Below are 17,858 nucleotides of genomic sequence, written 5' to 3'. Positions count from 1 at the left end.
AACTCTAGAAGGGGAAAGGAAGGCTTTCCTAAAGAACTGTCATCTGAGGTTAAAACTGAGTGAAGAAAAAGGTGGCCTGGCAGAAAGAGCTGGGGGAAAGCTCCAGGCTTTGGAAACGCCTGAAGAGGGCCATAGGCAGAATGGAGCAATTGCGTGCATGGAGGATGGAACTGCAGATAAAGCTGCTGAGATGGGCTGAGGCCAGTCAGAGAGCGTCTTGCCGTGCATATTAGGGAATTTGAGCTTTATCCTAAGGGCACCGGAAACCACTGGAGTGGTAAGCAGGGGAGTGACAGGATCAAACCTGCACTTCTGAAAGACAACTTTGGTTGTTGTATGAAAAATGAATTCGGTCGTGCAGGGGTTTGTCCTTGCTTAGGTGTTTGTTTTGTTTTTAAACATGGAGGATAAAGCATGGAGGAAGGCAAACGATGGGGGATGGGCAGGATGAGGCCAGGATGAGGCAGAGGAGGGTTTAGAAGGACGGCCGGGCAGGAATAACATTCGCCTGGAGGCCGCAGAAGGATGCAGCCGAAACCAATGAAAGTGCCCAGGAAGAAGGCCCAGGAGAGCTGGGGGCAGCGTTCTGAGACTGCCGCCTTTCTCAGCCTTTCCCAGGGGCTGCGATGCCTCCCCCGACCAGGGAGAGGGGAGGGCAGCGGAGTAGAAACACCCACCAGAAGATGGTCCCGAACTTCATATTCCTCCAGAGCTCCGTGAAATCCTCGAAACGCACACTATCCGTCTCCTGGAAGCGGCTGAGCAGCGCCTCGCAGTCAGTCTGCAGGCCTGGAGGAGTCCCCATGCCTGCAAAGCCCACACAAAACGCGCCAACCAGCCCGCCGCCGTCGCCGAGAAAACCAGGGCCCGACCTTCCACCCCCTACACGCGACGCACTTGCGCTCCGTGACGTATTATCCGGCTCCGTTAGCTCCGCCTCCAGCCGGACTCGCGCGAGCCGAGGTTTTCTTACTGCGCATGCGTGGATGCCTGTCGTTTTTACCTGCTCAGCTCTCCTTAGCAGGGAGCTAAGGTCAGTCCTTTAAATTTCATTGAAGAGGTTTATGTCTGAAGTGTCCTGTGAGCCCAAGAAGGATTTTAGGTCTGCATTAGGCTAGCTTGTGTTAATTGGCTTTACCCTTACTATCACTTTCCTTTAAAGTGACCCTAGTGTGACTAGGCAAGAACAGTTCCCCATCTTCAACCTACCTCCTGGTGGAAACAGGATCTAAAGACGGTTTACTAGGAGGAATGGACTGGACTCATTCTGTCACAGTCCACAGCCACATAATATAGTGCTTAATGTGTCTCTCGTTGTAACCGTAGCAGTCTTTTGCAACCACAAGTTGAGAAACTTGTGAACATCTCCCCGCCACCACCCACCCCCTATGCTCATAATAATCTAGCACAGTACTTAGCTGAAAGTATTTATTTATATTTATGGATTATTTGGCTTAATTGGCTCTCCGTGCACTCCACCTCTGAGCTTCTCCCTGGAGCTAGATACGGAGCTGTATTTTGTACTTTTCACCATTTTCAGATTGCGGGGCATGCTGTATTTATTCTTTAGGAGTGGTATCCCAATATAATAGCATTAGATGATCTGTCCGTAGATCTGTTCAACTCACGTAACGTTCCTGATTGTCGATCTATTTTTTAAATTTTATGTAATATTTTATGTATACACAAAACCTTATGTAAAACCTTATGTAACATATCTGAGATAAGCATAGCGATGAAACGAATACACGTGTACCTTCTACCTGTGCAGAACAGGAACACTACCAACTCTGTCACATTAATCTGTGAACTCCTCCTCTAACCTATTCTGCCTCTACCACTACCTTAGTAACAACTACCTTGTTTTGCTTCTCCTTCTCTTGTATATACTTTATGACATGTGTATGGACACTATATTGTTTAGTTGTGGTTGGTTTTGAGTCTTATGAAAATGGTATTTGCAATTTTTTTTTTTTAAGTCCCAACTTGGGACTTGAACTCATGGCCTAGAGATCAAGAGTAGCATGCTTTACCAACTGAGCCGGCCAGGCACCACTCCCCTTTCTTTTATTTTTTTTACTTTACTTTTTTTTTTTTTTTTGCAATTTCTAATACATCGTCTTTGAATTATTTTTTAATTTTTTTAAAGATTTATTTATTTATTTACTTATTTCACAGAGAGAGACACAGCGAGAGAGGGAACACAAGCAGGGGGAGTGGGAGAGGGAGAAGCAGGCTTCCCGCGGAGCAGGGAGCCTGATGCGGGCAGATCCCGGACTCTGGGATTATGACCTGAGCGGAAGGCAGACACTTAACGACTCAGCCACCCAGGCGCCCCTGAATTATTTTTTACATTAAATAATGTTTCTAAGATTTATTCATAGCTGTAGTTCATTTTCACTGCTGTCTAATGTTCCGTTGTGTGAATACATAGTTTATCCATTATTTCCTCTGCAAATTTAGGTGGGTTCTAGATTTTACTATTATAAACAATGCTACTATGAACACTTTTGTACATGGCTCCTCTTATTTGTAGGATTCCCAGATAAAGTAGATGAGGCCAAATTAAATTTGAATTGCAGATAAAATTTTAAAAATTACTCATTGTTTATCTTAAGCACAGTTTAACTGTATTTTAAAGGAGGTCCTTTATTTTTGTTTGCCAAAGTTGGCAATTCTGCTTACATCTTACAGCAGTATATACAATGTACAGTAGAATTGTTAGATGATAATGGGTGCAAGTGTGAAACTTTAAAAGATAATGTTAAATTGTTGTTCTAGCACGGTTGAACTGATTTTCACTTCAGTGTATGGCAGTTCCAAATTCAGCCAAATCATCTCAAAAACTTGGTATCTAATTGTGGTCTTAATATGCATTTTTCTGATTATCAACGTGGTTGTGCATCTTCTTAAATTCTAATTTTTTTCCTATTCCCTCTACTATGAAATGCCTGTTCATATATTTTGTCCATGTTTCAATTGGGTTGTTCACCTTTTTCAGTTGATTGGTAGGATCACCTTATATATTCTGAATACTAAACTGGTGTATGTTATATGTATTATAAATATCTTTCCCCAGTCTGATTTGTTTTTGTTTACTATCTTTATGGTGATTTTTGATGTACAGAGATTCTTATTTTTAGTGTAGTCAATTTTTAAATCTTTTCCAATAAGGACTTTTGTCTATAAATGTGTTCCCTATATTTCATTATTAGCTCAGCAAATGCCAGTAGTGTGACTTAATAAACTTAAATGCTCAGTAGCTTAACACAAAAGAAAAAAATTTTTTTCACATTAATGGCAAGATGGGGCAGGAAGGGTTCTACTCCGAGAAGTCATCCAGGGACCCAGACTGATGAAGTCTCTGCCATCTTCAGCCATTGTTTTTTAAAGTCACCCTGAGCATCAACATCTAGTCTGTAGACAGAGGAAGAAAGAATGTGAAAGATTGCCTGAGAGATTTTTATGAGCCATGCCTAGGAGTGGTGTACACTCAACAGGTGGTCGGTCTGCTAACCTCTGCTGGTCCACAAACTATTTATTACCTCTCCATCACTTAGTAGTTCAGAAATTAAGAATAAGTATTTGTAAACTTTTAATAGCAATCTGGCAAAGTAATTTTATGTCTGTTAATTCTAATAATAAAAAACAGGCTTGCATTTGGTCTGACTTTTTAAATATCAATTTTCTGGTAATTTATTTCTGTTTTCGTTTACAAAAGTATTGATCCATAATAAATTGGAGACAAATTGTCCATTACCACAGACAGTTTAAGAAGCACTGGTGTACATTATTTCAGTCCACATCCTGTTATCAAAAAGTCACTCACATCATCCTACCCCAAGGCAAAGAGACCTGGGAAACGTTGTCCCTAACTGGGCAACCTCTTCCCCACAAAAACTCTATGGAAGAGGTGCATAATCTTTGTTGAATTGCCAACATTGCTGCCACAAGTTTATTCCAAAAGTCTTAAAGTGTTGCCTTTCACTTTTAATTCACTGTATCCATCTAAAAATTATTTCTATGTATGGTATGAGTTCAGGATCCAATTTCACTTTTTTGTGTATATATATATATATATATATATAACCATATATATCTATGTATATGTATTTTCCATATGTGTAATTTCCTTGCACCTCCGATTGAATAATCCACCCTTTCCCTAATGGTCTAAAAAGTCACTTCTGTCATATATCAAATGTGCAGGCCTAATTGAAGCCAATACACAATTGTATGGCTCTGCACCTGTTGTTAAGATACCAAAATATTTACTGTTAGTATATATAACTTATTGTAGCAATTCTCAATACTGATTGCTCCCTCTTTCCCATGGGGCTTATTGTTTTTGTTTTTTGTTTTTTTGTCCTTGTTTATTTGTTTAGTGACCTGGCTGGACTATTTTAGTGAAGTCCATTTCCCCCAGGTGAAGCCTCTTAAGTAGCTACTCAGAGGGTACAGCCCTGGCTTTGCACACAGTTACCTGGGATGACAGTGGTTTTAGCAAGGCTTTCTTTGGCTGTCTCTTCCAGATCTCTCTGTTAAAGAGCCTCTGTTGTTATCACACCCAACCATTAGGCTCCAGTAATTGCCTATTGATTGCTCCATTGCTTTTGAGAGTGTCCTAGGGGCATGAATTGCTCCACAGTCTAATCCAATTACATTTAGGCTCCTTTGCAGAGGTACTCTTTGAGGCCTGTTCCGATCCCAAGAGGACTTCTCTTAGTTGTCTCTTTCCTTGGCTTTCTCTGGTAAACTCCTTGGTCTGCAGTTTAACTTGTTGCTGCCATGGAGCTACCAGCCTCTTCTTAATTACCACCAAAACATACACTGTTTTTAACAGCACCTTTGGATTTGAATCTTCTCACACTCTTCCAAATAGAGTCCATTCCTGTGGGGAGAGCTTCTGAGTTTCTGTTCTAATGGACTTTCTCTCCCCCTGGGCAAAATCTCTGAGCCACTGCTATGGGGCTGGGGCTGGGGATAGAGACCCACTTCTCTCAGAATGAGAGCAGGGTTGTAGGAGGGGGCAGTGATTCTTCTCAGGCTGCCTCTGCTGGCATGGAACTCCCAGCTTACAAATGTGAGCTGGGGTGAAAGCAGTTGGGGTCCTACCACTCTTGGCCTGCTGCACCTGGGATAGAGCCTGTCCTATGAATAGTGTCTGAAAGGAAGAAAGGAGTTCCCGATCTCTCCAATCTCTTACCTTTGCAACATGAAGTTAAAGAGGATGAGAAGTGCTGGCTGCCTGGCCCTCCCAGAAAGATACCATAGCCCTTTGGGATGTAGGGGAAGAGGGAGCCCTTTCTTGGCCACACCCACCTGGAGTTGAGCTTTTGTCATACTGAGCAGGGTGGGGGAGGCAGCAGGTCATGGCTCAAGTGTCACTAACTCTTGATGTTCTTACCAAGATTTAGTATATTTTCTTAAATAAAATTTTCTTCATCTGCTGTATTCTCTTCAGACAATTTCAAGAAACTTTAAATGGTATTTTTTAAAAATTCTTGCCAGTTGTAGTTGTTTCACTGGGGAACAAGTCCATGGAGCTCCTCATACTGCCATTTTCCTGGAGATGCATTTAAAGGCATAACTCCCCCATCCAATGACTGATCAGTGTAGGGGTGTAAAGGCCCCAGTCCTCTCTGTAACTTGGGACAACTCTCAAGGACTATTCCAGGTCTAGAGCTCCGCATATGGCTGCTGAAGATCTTTGTTGGGACTGCATCTCAGCTTGGTTTCTCCCTCTGCCCACTTCCGGTTTTCTGCTTTCTCATGTTGTCCCTTAAAGCACTAATACATGACCTGCAGTCTCCATCTCGGAGTCTACTTCCTAGGGAACCCAATAGCAGAGACTTGGGCATCATTATACTATTCTCTTTACTTTTGTTCATACTCAAAATTTCCACAGTGAAAATTTAAGGAAAAAGAACTGAGTCAGACTGGATGTGGTGGATAAGGTCGTAAGTGACAAGTGACCTCTAGGGATTGGTTTGGGACACGGAGCAGGGAATGCAGGAGGAGAAGGCATTTGGAGAACATATGATGAATCATTTGGAGCACAGTTAGTTTTTCAGAAGCCAAATTTGAGGTTCCTGTGGGGAGCAGTGTAGTCTGGATACAGATTATCAAGCTAGAAACAATTCATTAAAAGAAAAGGTAATGGTGACTCAGAACATCTTAAATGGCCAATAAACATTCTATTTAGTTTTCAATCATGTTTTGCCCATTAACAGTTGAATGTGTGAGTAGCTCATAGAATGGGCTGTTGATGGTAGGCACCACATTCTGGAATATTTGTATCATCCACAGGTCTTAGAATAACATTGTCCTAGTCTGTTCAAGCTGCTTTAAGAAAAATACCATAGGGGCGCCTGGGTGGCTCAGTCCGTTAAGCGGCTGCTTTCGGCTCAGGTCATGATCCTGGGATCTTGGGATCGAGCCCCACATCCGGCTCCCTGCTCAGCGGAGAGCCTGTTTCTCCCTCTCCATCTGCCTGTCACTCTGCCTACTTGTGCTCTCTCTCTGTCAAATAAATAAATAAAATCTTTAAAAAAAAAAGAAAAAGAAAAATACCATAAATTCGGGAGCTTATAAATAACAAACACTGATTCCTGGAGTTCTGGAGGCCAGTGAGAACCCTGTTACACTTGCAGATGGCTGACTTCTCATTGAATCCTCACACAGCCAAAGGAAGCAATGGAGCTCTCAAGGAGAGGCTATCAACATTCATATCTTGAAACCTAAACTCCAAGATGATAGTTTTAGGAAGTGGGGCCTTTGGGCAGTGATTAGGTCATGAGGGTGGAGGCTCATAAAAAAGGTCTCTATTATAAGGGCAGGAATCCCTTTCATGAGGCTCCACCCTCATGACCTAATCACTGCCCAAAGGCCCCACTTCCTACTAGTATCATCTTGGAGGTTAGGTTTCAACATATGAATGTTGAGAGGAAACAAACATTCTGAACATAGCAAACACCTTGGACTCACTCCACCCTCAGTAATTGTTCACTGAATGAATGGATTTCACTGGAAGACTGGAAGATAGTCCTGTTTTTCCCATTCTCTTTCTCTGATCATAATTCTTCTCTGGTCCCCTTGTCACACGAGATCCTCTCCCACCTTTAATCATGTGTGAGTTGTCCTTGTGCAAGCAGAGTGGAAGGTTTTAAGGAGCAATCAAAGATGAATCATATAGAATCATGCTGGAAGGACCTAAGAACTTTACTGGGGGAGATGAGACATGCATAAATGACCAAGGAAGCTTAAAAAAAAAAAAGAAGAAGAAGAAGAAAGCTAAAGGTGTAGTGACATGGAGGTTCACAGGGGTGGCAGATGTTTGCAGTTGAATTTGCCTGGGAGGAGGCATAGCACCTACCCAGGCTGTGCTGGCTCCTCTCTAATTTGTAGTGTTAATACCTCACTTCTGTTTATGCTTTTGTTTTTGCTTTCAATATTCTACCAGCAGACTGGGAAATCAGGAAACAGTTTATGATGGTTTACCCCACAGCTGTTCAGAGCTCCTATGTTTGTCGTAGCAGGTATGTGTAGAACCATTAAAAAAAAAAAATCTGTTTCAAAGAGCAAATATTATCCAGAAATATTTGGAAAGGATCTCTATATAGTGTTTCTTAATGTTTTAATGTTTCAAAGATCTCTAAAAAATAGAATTGACTTAACAGAGTTCTAATCTACTTGTGAGGCTATATATATATATATGTATGATGTTTCTCAACTTTTTAAAATACATTGCCCTTGGTGATAAACATTACAGCCACCCACCCCACCCCCCAGCCTGCTCTGCTCTGTGGAGAATCACCAGTTTATGATTATTAAGCATCTGTAAGACCAAAAGAGTTGTAGCACTCTCTTTAAGTGGCACCCCTCTAAATCAATAAATACAAACACACAAGATGATTGAGGCTACAGATCAGTTTTTATTAGTAAAACATATTTAAAACACCTCGATCACTTTTTAAAAATGCGACTCTTACTTTCTTGGATATTCTGTTTGAAAAACCATGAACATTGAATTTTCCTGAAGGAAGCAATTTAAAACAAAATGTAAAATGTTGACAACTGTGGATATGCACATATGAGGTTATTAATTTAAACAATACCTTTCTTTGTACTTTTACTACAAACTGCACAATCTTAACATACTAATTACAGGAGATTAAATTTAATGCCCCAGGCTTCTCCGTATTCCATAAACTCACCTCCCTTCTGTCCAACAAGATTATCTTCTCCCAAAGGATTCTCAATAGCTGGCCTCAATAGGGTGCTGGCACACAATATTCAAAAAACACGACAAACAAAAAGCAAAACCAAACCAAACACCTGGGGCAGCTAAATTTCCAATTTACTTAATCAGGGATATCTCAAAGTGCTTTATTTAAAATAAACTACATCTTTGAGTGCCTCATGGGAAATTTATTTAAATAACCAAAAGAGTCCTCTGTTTTTGACCAGATTAGTAGATGACTAATTTTTAAAACCTGTTATATAGTTAAACAAGGTCCAATCTGTTAGGACACCTCAGATACTTTTCTATTCCATAAAGCACAGCTGCACACCCCAAAGTATTTGGGAGTTCCGCAGACAGCTCCACAGCAACACATCGGGTCTCTATTCCCTGAATCTCCCAACCATCTCATGCCAAGAGACGTTGGGACAAAGGCCAGACATCAGAATTGGACAAATCAGCGAAGACAAAGGGCACTGCTGACCACCAGCGCACCCGGCCCGCCCGGGCAGAGGCAGCAGGGGCCGCGCCGCTCACATGAGCTTTCACACGTAGGCGGGCGCCGGGAGCAGCAGCCCCACGGGGCGAACCCGGCCTCCGAGCCGGGGGCGGGGGCTGGGGCTGGGGCTGCGGTGCTGCGCCCGAGCACGTACCGGGGCGGGGCCTGCAGCGCGGCGGGCGGGGCTTGGGCGTTTTTCCCAGCGGCTTGTGTTTCGCATCCTTATCATGTAGTACCGGCGGCACCAGGCATAGAAGGGGTGACCGGTCCCTTCCGCATCCTTGTTATTTCCCCGCTGAGGGGTCTGTCTGATCAGTGCTGCTCTCAGGCACCTGTCTTTTCTCTCCGTCCCGGATCATGGAGCCGAGACAAGGGAATAAAAGAAATTAAATAGTACAAGGAGATCGGGTGTCTGGGCAGCGTCTTGGATAAAACCGTCCACTACAGGTAAGAAAATTATGTCCAAACCTCTGAAAAGTGTGAACACAATAAAGCTCCAGAAGGCGTTTTATAGGAGGGTTTGTGGTAAGGTATAGCTTTTACAGTACAAGGAGACTATTCGTATCAAATTCTACAGATCGAACAACGATTTGTAAAACGATCTGGGACAACAGGTTCAGCGCTATTTTAAGGGATGAAATACGAGTAGAGTGGTTAGTGGCGGACCTAAAAAAAAAAAAAAACCAAACACCTGAGTAAAAGATTTTTTTCTTTACACTTTTGTTGGTTACAGTTGGCAACATGCTGGCAAAGGTTTTATTTAACCAAAACCCTATTGTTAGAAAAAAGATTCCATATTCTTTGCAACTTGTTTCTGATGTTGCTACACTAGAAATCGGAACTTTTAGAATCTCAGTGTTTAAGTTTCTGCAAAGCCAGTAACTTTAAGCTCATCTTGTATTTTAGAGGTTTTAGGGGAAAAGAGCTATTTGGAGTGATAGTTGCAAAGTTATACAGACTTAAAATAAACATGTCTGTTATGCCATTAAGTCAAACAGCTCTGGGAGAACCGTATCATACATTGGTATAACCTTTTATAGTTCATTAGCGGGCTTTCCATAAATCACCTCTTTTACTTGTGAGTTAATGTCTCCGTCACCAGACACCTGAATCTCTAGTTCAAACTCAAAATTCGGTAGCACTGTAGAACACCATTTTTACTCATTTCCATTTATGTCTTGCCATTTCTCCCTTAGGACATCCCCTCAATGTGCTCTGGTATCATTACCTTCACCCCACTGTTTTCTCTTGTTTGCTATTTAAAGTTATCAGGGAAAAGGATATGTTCTACTATGGAGTCACTGATGGCCAGCTCAAATGCTTTGAACCTTGAGCTACCTCTCCAAGACTGTTTCCTCATCTATAAAGTGAGATATAAATATTAATTCATAGGTGTTTTTTGAAGATTGTAAGATAACATGCAAAATGCTTAGCACAAAGTCTAACATATAATACCTAATAGATGTCAGATTCATTTTAAACTCCTAATCTAAAAGCCATTGTATTTAGCTGTGGTAAGCTCTCTGTGGAACTCTTTTTAGTTCCAAAGTTAAAGGTAAGGCTTAGAACAAAACAAAATACACTAAATTCCTTTGCCATACTTTTCTTCAGGTGTGAAAATAATACTGTGATCATTCACTCACAGTGGCACCATAAAAGTGGGTAAGTGATAGGCATGCATAAGGAGAGAAAAGCTATTATAGAATTCTAGTTGCTAGAGTAGGGTTATACTTCAGAGAAAGGCATTATAAAGAAGTAAATGAGTCTCAAAGAGAGGGCACAATGCTGGGAAGGAAGAGCTGGTTCTGCTATTTGCAACAGCTTCAAGCACTCCGGGGTGTGTGTGTGTGTGGGGGGGAATTTCTGAATGACCAAGAGGTGGGTACTTATTTTCTTCCAGTTCTACTCTCCTTTAAAGTGACTTTCTCTTCTAAATCATTGCTCTTACAAGTCATTTTCTGACTCCCGGTCATTACATATAATCTGACCACTTACTAATATTTGAAAACTATACATCCACTTCTAGTTTTCAACTAGAGCTAATTTGCTACCAAAATAAGCAGGATTTTTGGTATTTTGACCTGAAAATATGAAGCAACTATTTTATTCTAAAATACCATCTCTGTACTATCTGTAATGAAATGCAGATGCACTTCGCATTGTAGTATTTACAGTGAAATATACATGTGCTCCCCAAATCTTGGAGTAAGTCTTCATATTATAAATTTTTGTTCCCAAAGTTTCATGTAATTGTAATAACATTTTTTCAGTCTAAGAGAAAAACAGCCACCTAAGATCTGGGGCTTAGTTCATTTTGTTCAGGATATTTTGTTCTCATAACATCAGGTTACAGGACCTAAGGCTCTGGCACTGCCTCTGTAATTTGTCCATAAAAATCATTTGCTGTTACTTCTAGGTGCAGAGGTTCACAGTGATTTTTCATCTTTTTGTACTAAATTTTTTTTTTTTTTTAAAGATTTTATTTATTTATTTGACAGAGAGAGAGACAGCTAGAGAGGGAACACAAGCAGGGGGAGTGGGAGAGGGAGAAGCAGGCTTCCCGCTGAGCAGGGAGCCTGATGCGGGGCTCGATCCCAGGACCCTGGGATCATGACCTGAGCCGAAGGCAGACGCTTAACGACTGAGCCACCCAGGCACCCCTGTACTAAATTTTTTAAAGTGAGAATGTATTACTTTTATAATCAGAAAAGAAATATAGCGAAATAAGTCAATCAGAGAAAGACATGTATCATATAACCTCACTGATATGAGGAATTCTTAATCTCAGGAAACAAACTCAGGGTTGCTAGAGTGGGGGGGGGTGGGAGGGATGGGGTGGCTGGGTGATAGACATTGGGGAAGGTATGTGCTATGGTGAGCGCTGTGAATTGTGCAAGACTGTTGAATCACAGATCTATACCTCTGAAACAAATAATGCAATATATGTTAAGAAAAAAAAAAGATAGCAGGAGGGGAAGAATGAAGGGGGGGAAATCAGAGGGGGAGACGAACCATGAGAGACAATGGAGGGGGAGTCCAACCATGAGAGACGATGGACTCTGAAAAACAAACTGAGGGTTCTAGAGGGGAGGGGGGTGGGAGGATAGGTTAGCCTGGTGATGGGTATTAAAGAGGGCACGTTCTGCATGGAGCACTGGGTGTTATGCACAATGAATCATGGAACACTACATCAAAAACTAATGATGTAATGTATGGTGATTAACATAACAATAAAAAATTTTTTTAAAAAAGAAATATAGCTATTCCATAAAAAAAAATACAGGAAAAAATGAGTAAAGTTATTTTAAAAATATATACAGTATCATTAAAACAAAAAATGCGAAGTTTGTTCTAGTTTCATATCACAGTCAGAAGACCTAAGTTTAAATCTTTGGTGTACCATTTATTACCTTGAAGACTTGGGACAAGTCGATTATCATTTGAGGTCTACATTTCTTCATCTATGAAATGGGAATAGATTGGAAATCTTTAGAGGCACTTCTAGCCCTTACAACATTATGTAACTATAATGTTCAGGATTTGCTTCACTCATCCCATTCACCTGGGATTAAAGCATTAAAATCAGCTTTACTTTAATAGGTTCATAAATTTATAAATGACAAGTTTCTTTTCTAAAAGCGTATTTTTTTACAGTGGAACATTATAATTTGATTTTACTTAACATGACTTTAGGGACACAGTATAAAGTGACAAAATAAATGTAGAAATAATCATTATTGATGTAATTTTCATAATTAAATTGTTGGTAATCAATTTTATGAGTTGGAGGCACTGAAGCAAATATTTTAACATAAAAGCTGATCAAAGGGGGCCTGGTCCACAGAAGATGTTTATTTGATGTAACAAAACAATACAGTTAGTGTTAGATCCAACCACAAAAAGCAAAAGGAATGAAAAATTTGTACAATGCACATAGAAAAACAAGATGTTTACTGTGACAACTATATATTTCTAAAATAATGCTTCTAAAATTACTCAATTATTGAAATCTATATGAAAACAGAAGGATGTTAATAGCGACAAAGTGCATAAAACCAAACATCAAATTTTGAGCAAATTAACATACTAGGCAATTTTGCTAACAAAGCATGATTTTTTTTCTTGCTCACAATCTGCTCAAAATATCTTTATACCAACAGGGTGGGCAGAACATTTAGGTTTAATATCAATTACACAATATTAGCATAAACTTCCACAACTACAGATAGGATATTGTTTTCTTTTGAGCTGGCAAAGTGACTACAGAAACATCAGATCATTTCTCTGAATTGAGAATTTTATCCAAATAAATGTCACATACCTTCCAGATATATGCATATCTTTCTATATCATGTAAATGGCTTTACCCATTTAAATAATAAACCATACAAGCATTTAAGAATCATCATTATATGATTAACAAAGTCATGTTCCAGGTTTAACAATTTCATAGGCCAAAAAAAAAATTTCTTCTTAAAAACTAGTTTTATAAATGCAGAATATATTGCATGAGTAACTGCTGGTATTTTTTTAAGAAAATATATTGTGCAATTGTGGCTACCGTGTACTGCTGGCAAATCATTATTGTTTATGTAAAATGTGAAAAAACTGAGTAAAAATTTTTCAAACTGATCATGATGAAAGGTTACTGCCTTCTTAAAAAAAATTATATTGGCATCTTATTAAAAATAATTCGATAAGGGACAAACTCCCTAGCCCAAAATAAATAAATAAAAAGGTGCATTTTAAAAATGACGCTACTGCAATGTAATGGTTTAAATACCAAGGAACTGTGAAAACGTGCTGTCTGTGATCTGGCATTAAAGAATGTACTAAAAAAGAGCATTAATGTAAATGAAGTAGAAAGGGGATCAAGATTGAACTAACCAAGTTTGTGCAGTATTGTAGCCAGGCTTCTAAAACTAGATATAGAAAATATAAATAGACTGCTTTAGGTAATGAGCCACCAGTGTCCAAAAAAAGGAATGAGATTACGAAAAAGCTCAGTTAACTTGATCCAAAGCTCTGAGTAATTCTTCACCCTGCAGTAGGTTTCTGCTGCCTTGTATAGGAGCATTAACTTCACAATCATAACTGGTCAGTTGTGGTAATCCACTCTCATCCATTGATTGCCCCAGCAGTCTACATGCTAAATCTGAAAAACAAAGACATGCGTAAGTATTCATTCACCTAGTCAATGAATATTATTGAACACTCACTATACTATAAATATTGCAGGAAAATAAAGCAAATAAGCTCTGGGTTTTTAGACTATGGTTTAGTCTGGTTTTAGGGGAAAACCAGAGCTATGTAAACAAGTAAGTGCAATAAAGTGTTACTGGTGCTATGTCAGAAGCATTTAAAGGACACAATGATGGCACAAAGGAGTGATAAATCAGTTTTGAATAAGGCATAAAAATGTACAAGTTTCAGCTTCTATTTAATACTGATATAGACACAGATATATAAAAGATAATTACTAAAAATTGAAAGTTCCATCTTGAAATAGCTATTCCTGCATTACCACCGCTAACATTACTTTTAATGATGCTGAAGAATGAAAATCACTCTCACTGACAGTAAAGCTTCTAAATAAAGTTTCATAGATTTTAATTCTCTGTGGGATGTTCAAGGGTAGAAAGAACAAACTAACCAGAGGGTATTAAAATAATTGTCTTTTGCTCCATTCCATTGTGTTCACTAGATTTGCATCCTTTTACGCGTTTCCAAGAAAGTGATGTGGTAGTTGCACGATCGTCTGGCTGCTGTAATAATGTTCCCTAGAAACAGTAAAGTTATTTCAGTTTTACTGTGTTGAAATTTTTTAAAATCAAAAACGCTGAAATCAGCTTAAGTGTAATAACAGTATGTAGGCAGATTTCTTAAATACAGCCCTAAATTATTTTTCTTTCTCTTAATACTATGATAAAATTATTTGCCACTCATTACGGCAATTGTTTCTATAAATGCTTTCTAGTTAATATGATCTGAAAATATCAGTATGAATTACACCATCCCTGACAATTAACATTAACTACTGTTTTTGGGGGGTAAGATGGGAAAGTAACTGAAAGCAAAGAGAACAAGACTGGTGGTGAATGAGTGGAGAAATTCACTTTTCACTTAAAATACATCTGTACTGTTTGGAATTTTTACAAAGAGAATGTATTCATTAAATGTATTTTTATGAAATAGTGCATACAAAGTGAAAGAATGTTTAACCTCTGAAAATACAACTTTTGTATTTGGAAGAAACAAAGAATTACTTATATACAACACATTAGCTAGAACAGAAAAACAAACATGTACTCTCACACTTACAATTCCTACTGCTTGAAAAAGTGAACCATCCTGTTCTATTTTTCGCTTTCTCTGAGCATTCTGCAAAGCTAGTATCTTTGGATTTAGTTCTTCCTCAGGAATGGTAGTTCTGAAAAAAAATACGGTTACTTTATTATTTTTAAAATATCCAACTAACTTGTTTTTGAAAATATATAATGCCTGCTTGCCAACATTAAGGAATATAATGTTGTATGTAAGAGAACTTTACTGATTACTAAAGTTTATTTAAAAGTCAAAGCTCAATTTTTAAAACAAAATTTCTTAAAATATGCATTCACCTATTTATAAAATAGATCTGAACAGAACTAAATGGATATTTTTGTAGGTTAAAGTGAAATACTGATTCTTCATTCCACCCAGTAAAATACACAGATATTCTTGGGACTACAGGAATACAAGATTAACTTCACATTTGTATAGTGTTTTTGTTTATAAAACATTGCATGTTCATTAGTTCATTTTAGCCTCACACCAATCTCCAAGATAAGGAGGTATATAGCACCTATTTTATAAATGAGAAACCTGAAGCTTGTTAGCAATGGGACTTTAAGTTACCTAGTTAGTTGCAGATATGGAAGTACATTCTAGATCTGATACCCACTCCTCTCCCAGTAATCTTTTCCACTAAGCCACTTTGTCCTCAGTATTGATCTGGTTATCAAAACTGAACTATCTGCATTTAAAATTAGTATTAAATAGTGAAGAACTGTTTTATGCATCAGGCACATGAATTCTGTTATCTGTTTTGTCTTTTCAAGAACTCCTCTCCCCAGCCCATACACAATCACAATAGCTCCTTGCTCTGTTCCATATAGTTAAGAATGCCATATGGATAAGTGATACATTATTCAAATTGCTCTCCTACATGAGGTTTTGTTTTCTATTTTAAAAAATTCTATGAAACCCTCACTATACAGATAGGCAGGTTTTAAAATTCCTATATAAATATATTATCTTTATGAAGTATAACTCTGTCATGTAAATATCATTTCAGTAGTAGTAAAGAAAAAGCCTCTATATTTCTTCAAGGTAAGTTCATCTCTTAAAAAGTGTTTAGTGTATACTATTTTGGAACTAATGTGAAAAAAAACTTGCTAAAGTGACTAGATGTTAGACTTTGGTTTTGACAGGTACACAGTTGTTCAGAAAACTGAACATCCCATAGTCCTCTGTAGCTAACAGTAAACTGCAAATTCAAGGTCACTGCCAATTCTATAACTATATTCATTCATCCATCTATCCATCTAATAACCATTTACTGAGCAAGTATTACACATTACATTACTGTACTAAGTATTAGTACCATGAAAATGTCTAAGACATTGTCACTGCCTTAAAGGAATTCAGAGTCTAAAGTCAGTTGGTGACATACTAATTTATAAAGTAATGTAAACATTACATTTTAAAATTTTTTTGTTAAACTAAAGCCCCAAGATCTTTTCCTAGTTCTGGGAAAGGTTCCTCCTAGCATTCTAGGTCAAAATAGTGATGAAGGGCAAGAGAAAAAAGCCATAAAGTCTTGTTATGGCAGTGCTTTTTTTCTTGCTATTGTTATTAATGGTTTCTTTCCTCCACAAACTGCCCCACTGACTAGCTAAAACTTGTTTCCTCTGACTACAGCCTCAAATTTAAAATATCAAATCCCACTATAAAAGTTATATATAGAAATTATAACTTAAAATTTGGGTGGTGTACAGGTATTTGCTCAAACTAACTCCATAAAAGCAACATCCTACATCATGCTTAGATTCCTGTTAGCTCTTAAACACTTATTTAACTTATAATATAGCTAATGTTCTGTAAATATGTCATGAAAAATAAAAGCAATTATACATACATTTTAAAAGAAGGCTTGTAAATACCTGTATTGAATACTGGGGACTGAAGACTATCAGGCTTAATTTGAAATGGGGAATTGGAAATACCCTTAAGTTGGAAGGTCTTTTATTCAGGTAAGCTTTAAAATAACCCAAAGAGACAGAAACAGTGGAGGACAGTTAACTAGTCTGATTTAAACAACTACAAGAAACTGGGCCAATTTTTGTACAGTTAAGAACTGCATTACATTTTTTAAAGGTACTGGAAGACACTCCTACCTCCTACATTTAGATAGGTGATATGGTTATTTTCAAGAAAATAAATACACAAGTTAATTTAGAAACATTTTTTTGAGTGCTTGTTTTACCAGAATTTGTATGTCAATTTAATGTTCTTAAAGCATATTTATCAGAAAGTTAGCTATGTTTAGAAATAAGTTACCACCACACACATTTTCTCAAAAATAATAAAAGAACAGTAACTTTAATGTTATATATAAATACCTTTGACTCAAAGTGACAGATAACACGTTAGGGCTTCTTGGATGAGATTTTTCTGTCTGTTCTATGACTCCTTTTCCTGCTCTGTTTGGTGAGGCTGTCCGACTTCCAGTATCACTGTATGGTGATGCTGTGGCACTAGTAGTTACTTTAGGTACATGGGTAGGAGATGGAGATGCAATCAATATTTTAATGTCTTCTATACCATCTTTTGTCACTGTTTTTAATTCATCAGTGGTAGCAGTGGTACTGGTAGTGGTAACAGGAGGCTCTTGAATTTGAGTAGGCTGGAATACTGTAACTGTGCTCGCACTCTGAGGGCTTGTAGAACTGCTTTCCAGTGGTGACAACTGATCGAAGGAACGTAACTGGAAGTCATCATCCATTGGGATATAAGGAGCTAACATCTCCAAGTCTAAATCAGTGTCCTTTAAAGCAACAAGTACATGAGTTTTAC

The 17,858-nt window shown here is 38.4% G+C and overlaps 2 protein-coding genes and 1 long non-coding RNA gene across 7 annotated transcripts in view; 1 reads left to right on the top strand and 2 right to left on the bottom strand.

The window, feature by feature from the left end:
• Positions 1–912, bottom strand: part of SNAPC1 (small nuclear RNA activating complex polypeptide 1) — a 29,996-nt gene extending 29,084 nt beyond the window's left edge. For 2 of the 3 annotated variants that reach the window (XM_036067726.2, XM_078053789.1), the window contains exon 1: positions 678–911. In XM_036067726.2, the coding sequence (XP_035923619.1) occupies positions 678–805 (128 nt within the window). In that variant the 5' untranslated portion in view covers positions 806–911. Of the gene's footprint in view, positions 1–677 lie in introns of all 3 variants that reach the window. The other variant, XM_078053788.1, reaches the window with a different exon arrangement.
• Positions 913–923: 11 nt separating this feature from the next.
• Positions 924–9,699, top strand: LOC144378858 (uncharacterized). Its single transcript, XR_013440720.1, has 3 exons — positions 924–1,033; positions 7,466–7,538; positions 8,561–9,699. It is a non-coding gene; the product is annotated as an uncharacterized LOC144378858 (long non-coding RNA).
• A 2,874-nt stretch (positions 9,700–12,573) lies between these two features.
• Positions 12,574–17,858, bottom strand: part of HIF1A (hypoxia inducible factor 1 subunit alpha) — a 41,959-nt gene continuing 36,674 nt past the window's right edge. For all 3 annotated transcript variants that reach the window (XM_036067719.2, XM_036067720.2, XM_078053786.1), the window contains 4 exons: positions 17,405–17,829; positions 15,063–15,171; positions 14,395–14,521; positions 12,574–13,896 (listed from right to left, as the gene is read on the bottom strand). In XM_036067719.2, coding sequence (XP_035923612.1) covers positions 13,745–13,896; positions 14,395–14,521; positions 15,063–15,171; positions 17,405–17,829 — 813 coding nt within the window. In that variant the 3' untranslated portion in view covers positions 12,574–13,744. The remainder of the gene's footprint in view (positions 13,897–14,394; positions 14,522–15,062; positions 15,172–17,404; positions 17,830–17,858) is intronic.

This window comes from Halichoerus grypus, chromosome 8 (assembly GCF_964656455.1).
Source record: "Halichoerus grypus chromosome 8, mHalGry1.hap1.1, whole genome shotgun sequence".
Classification (NCBI taxonomy): domain Eukaryota; kingdom Metazoa; phylum Chordata; class Mammalia; order Carnivora; family Phocidae; genus Halichoerus; species Halichoerus grypus.
The sequence above is the reverse complement of the archived record's forward strand: the minus strand, read 5'-3'. Positions and strand labels throughout refer to the sequence as shown.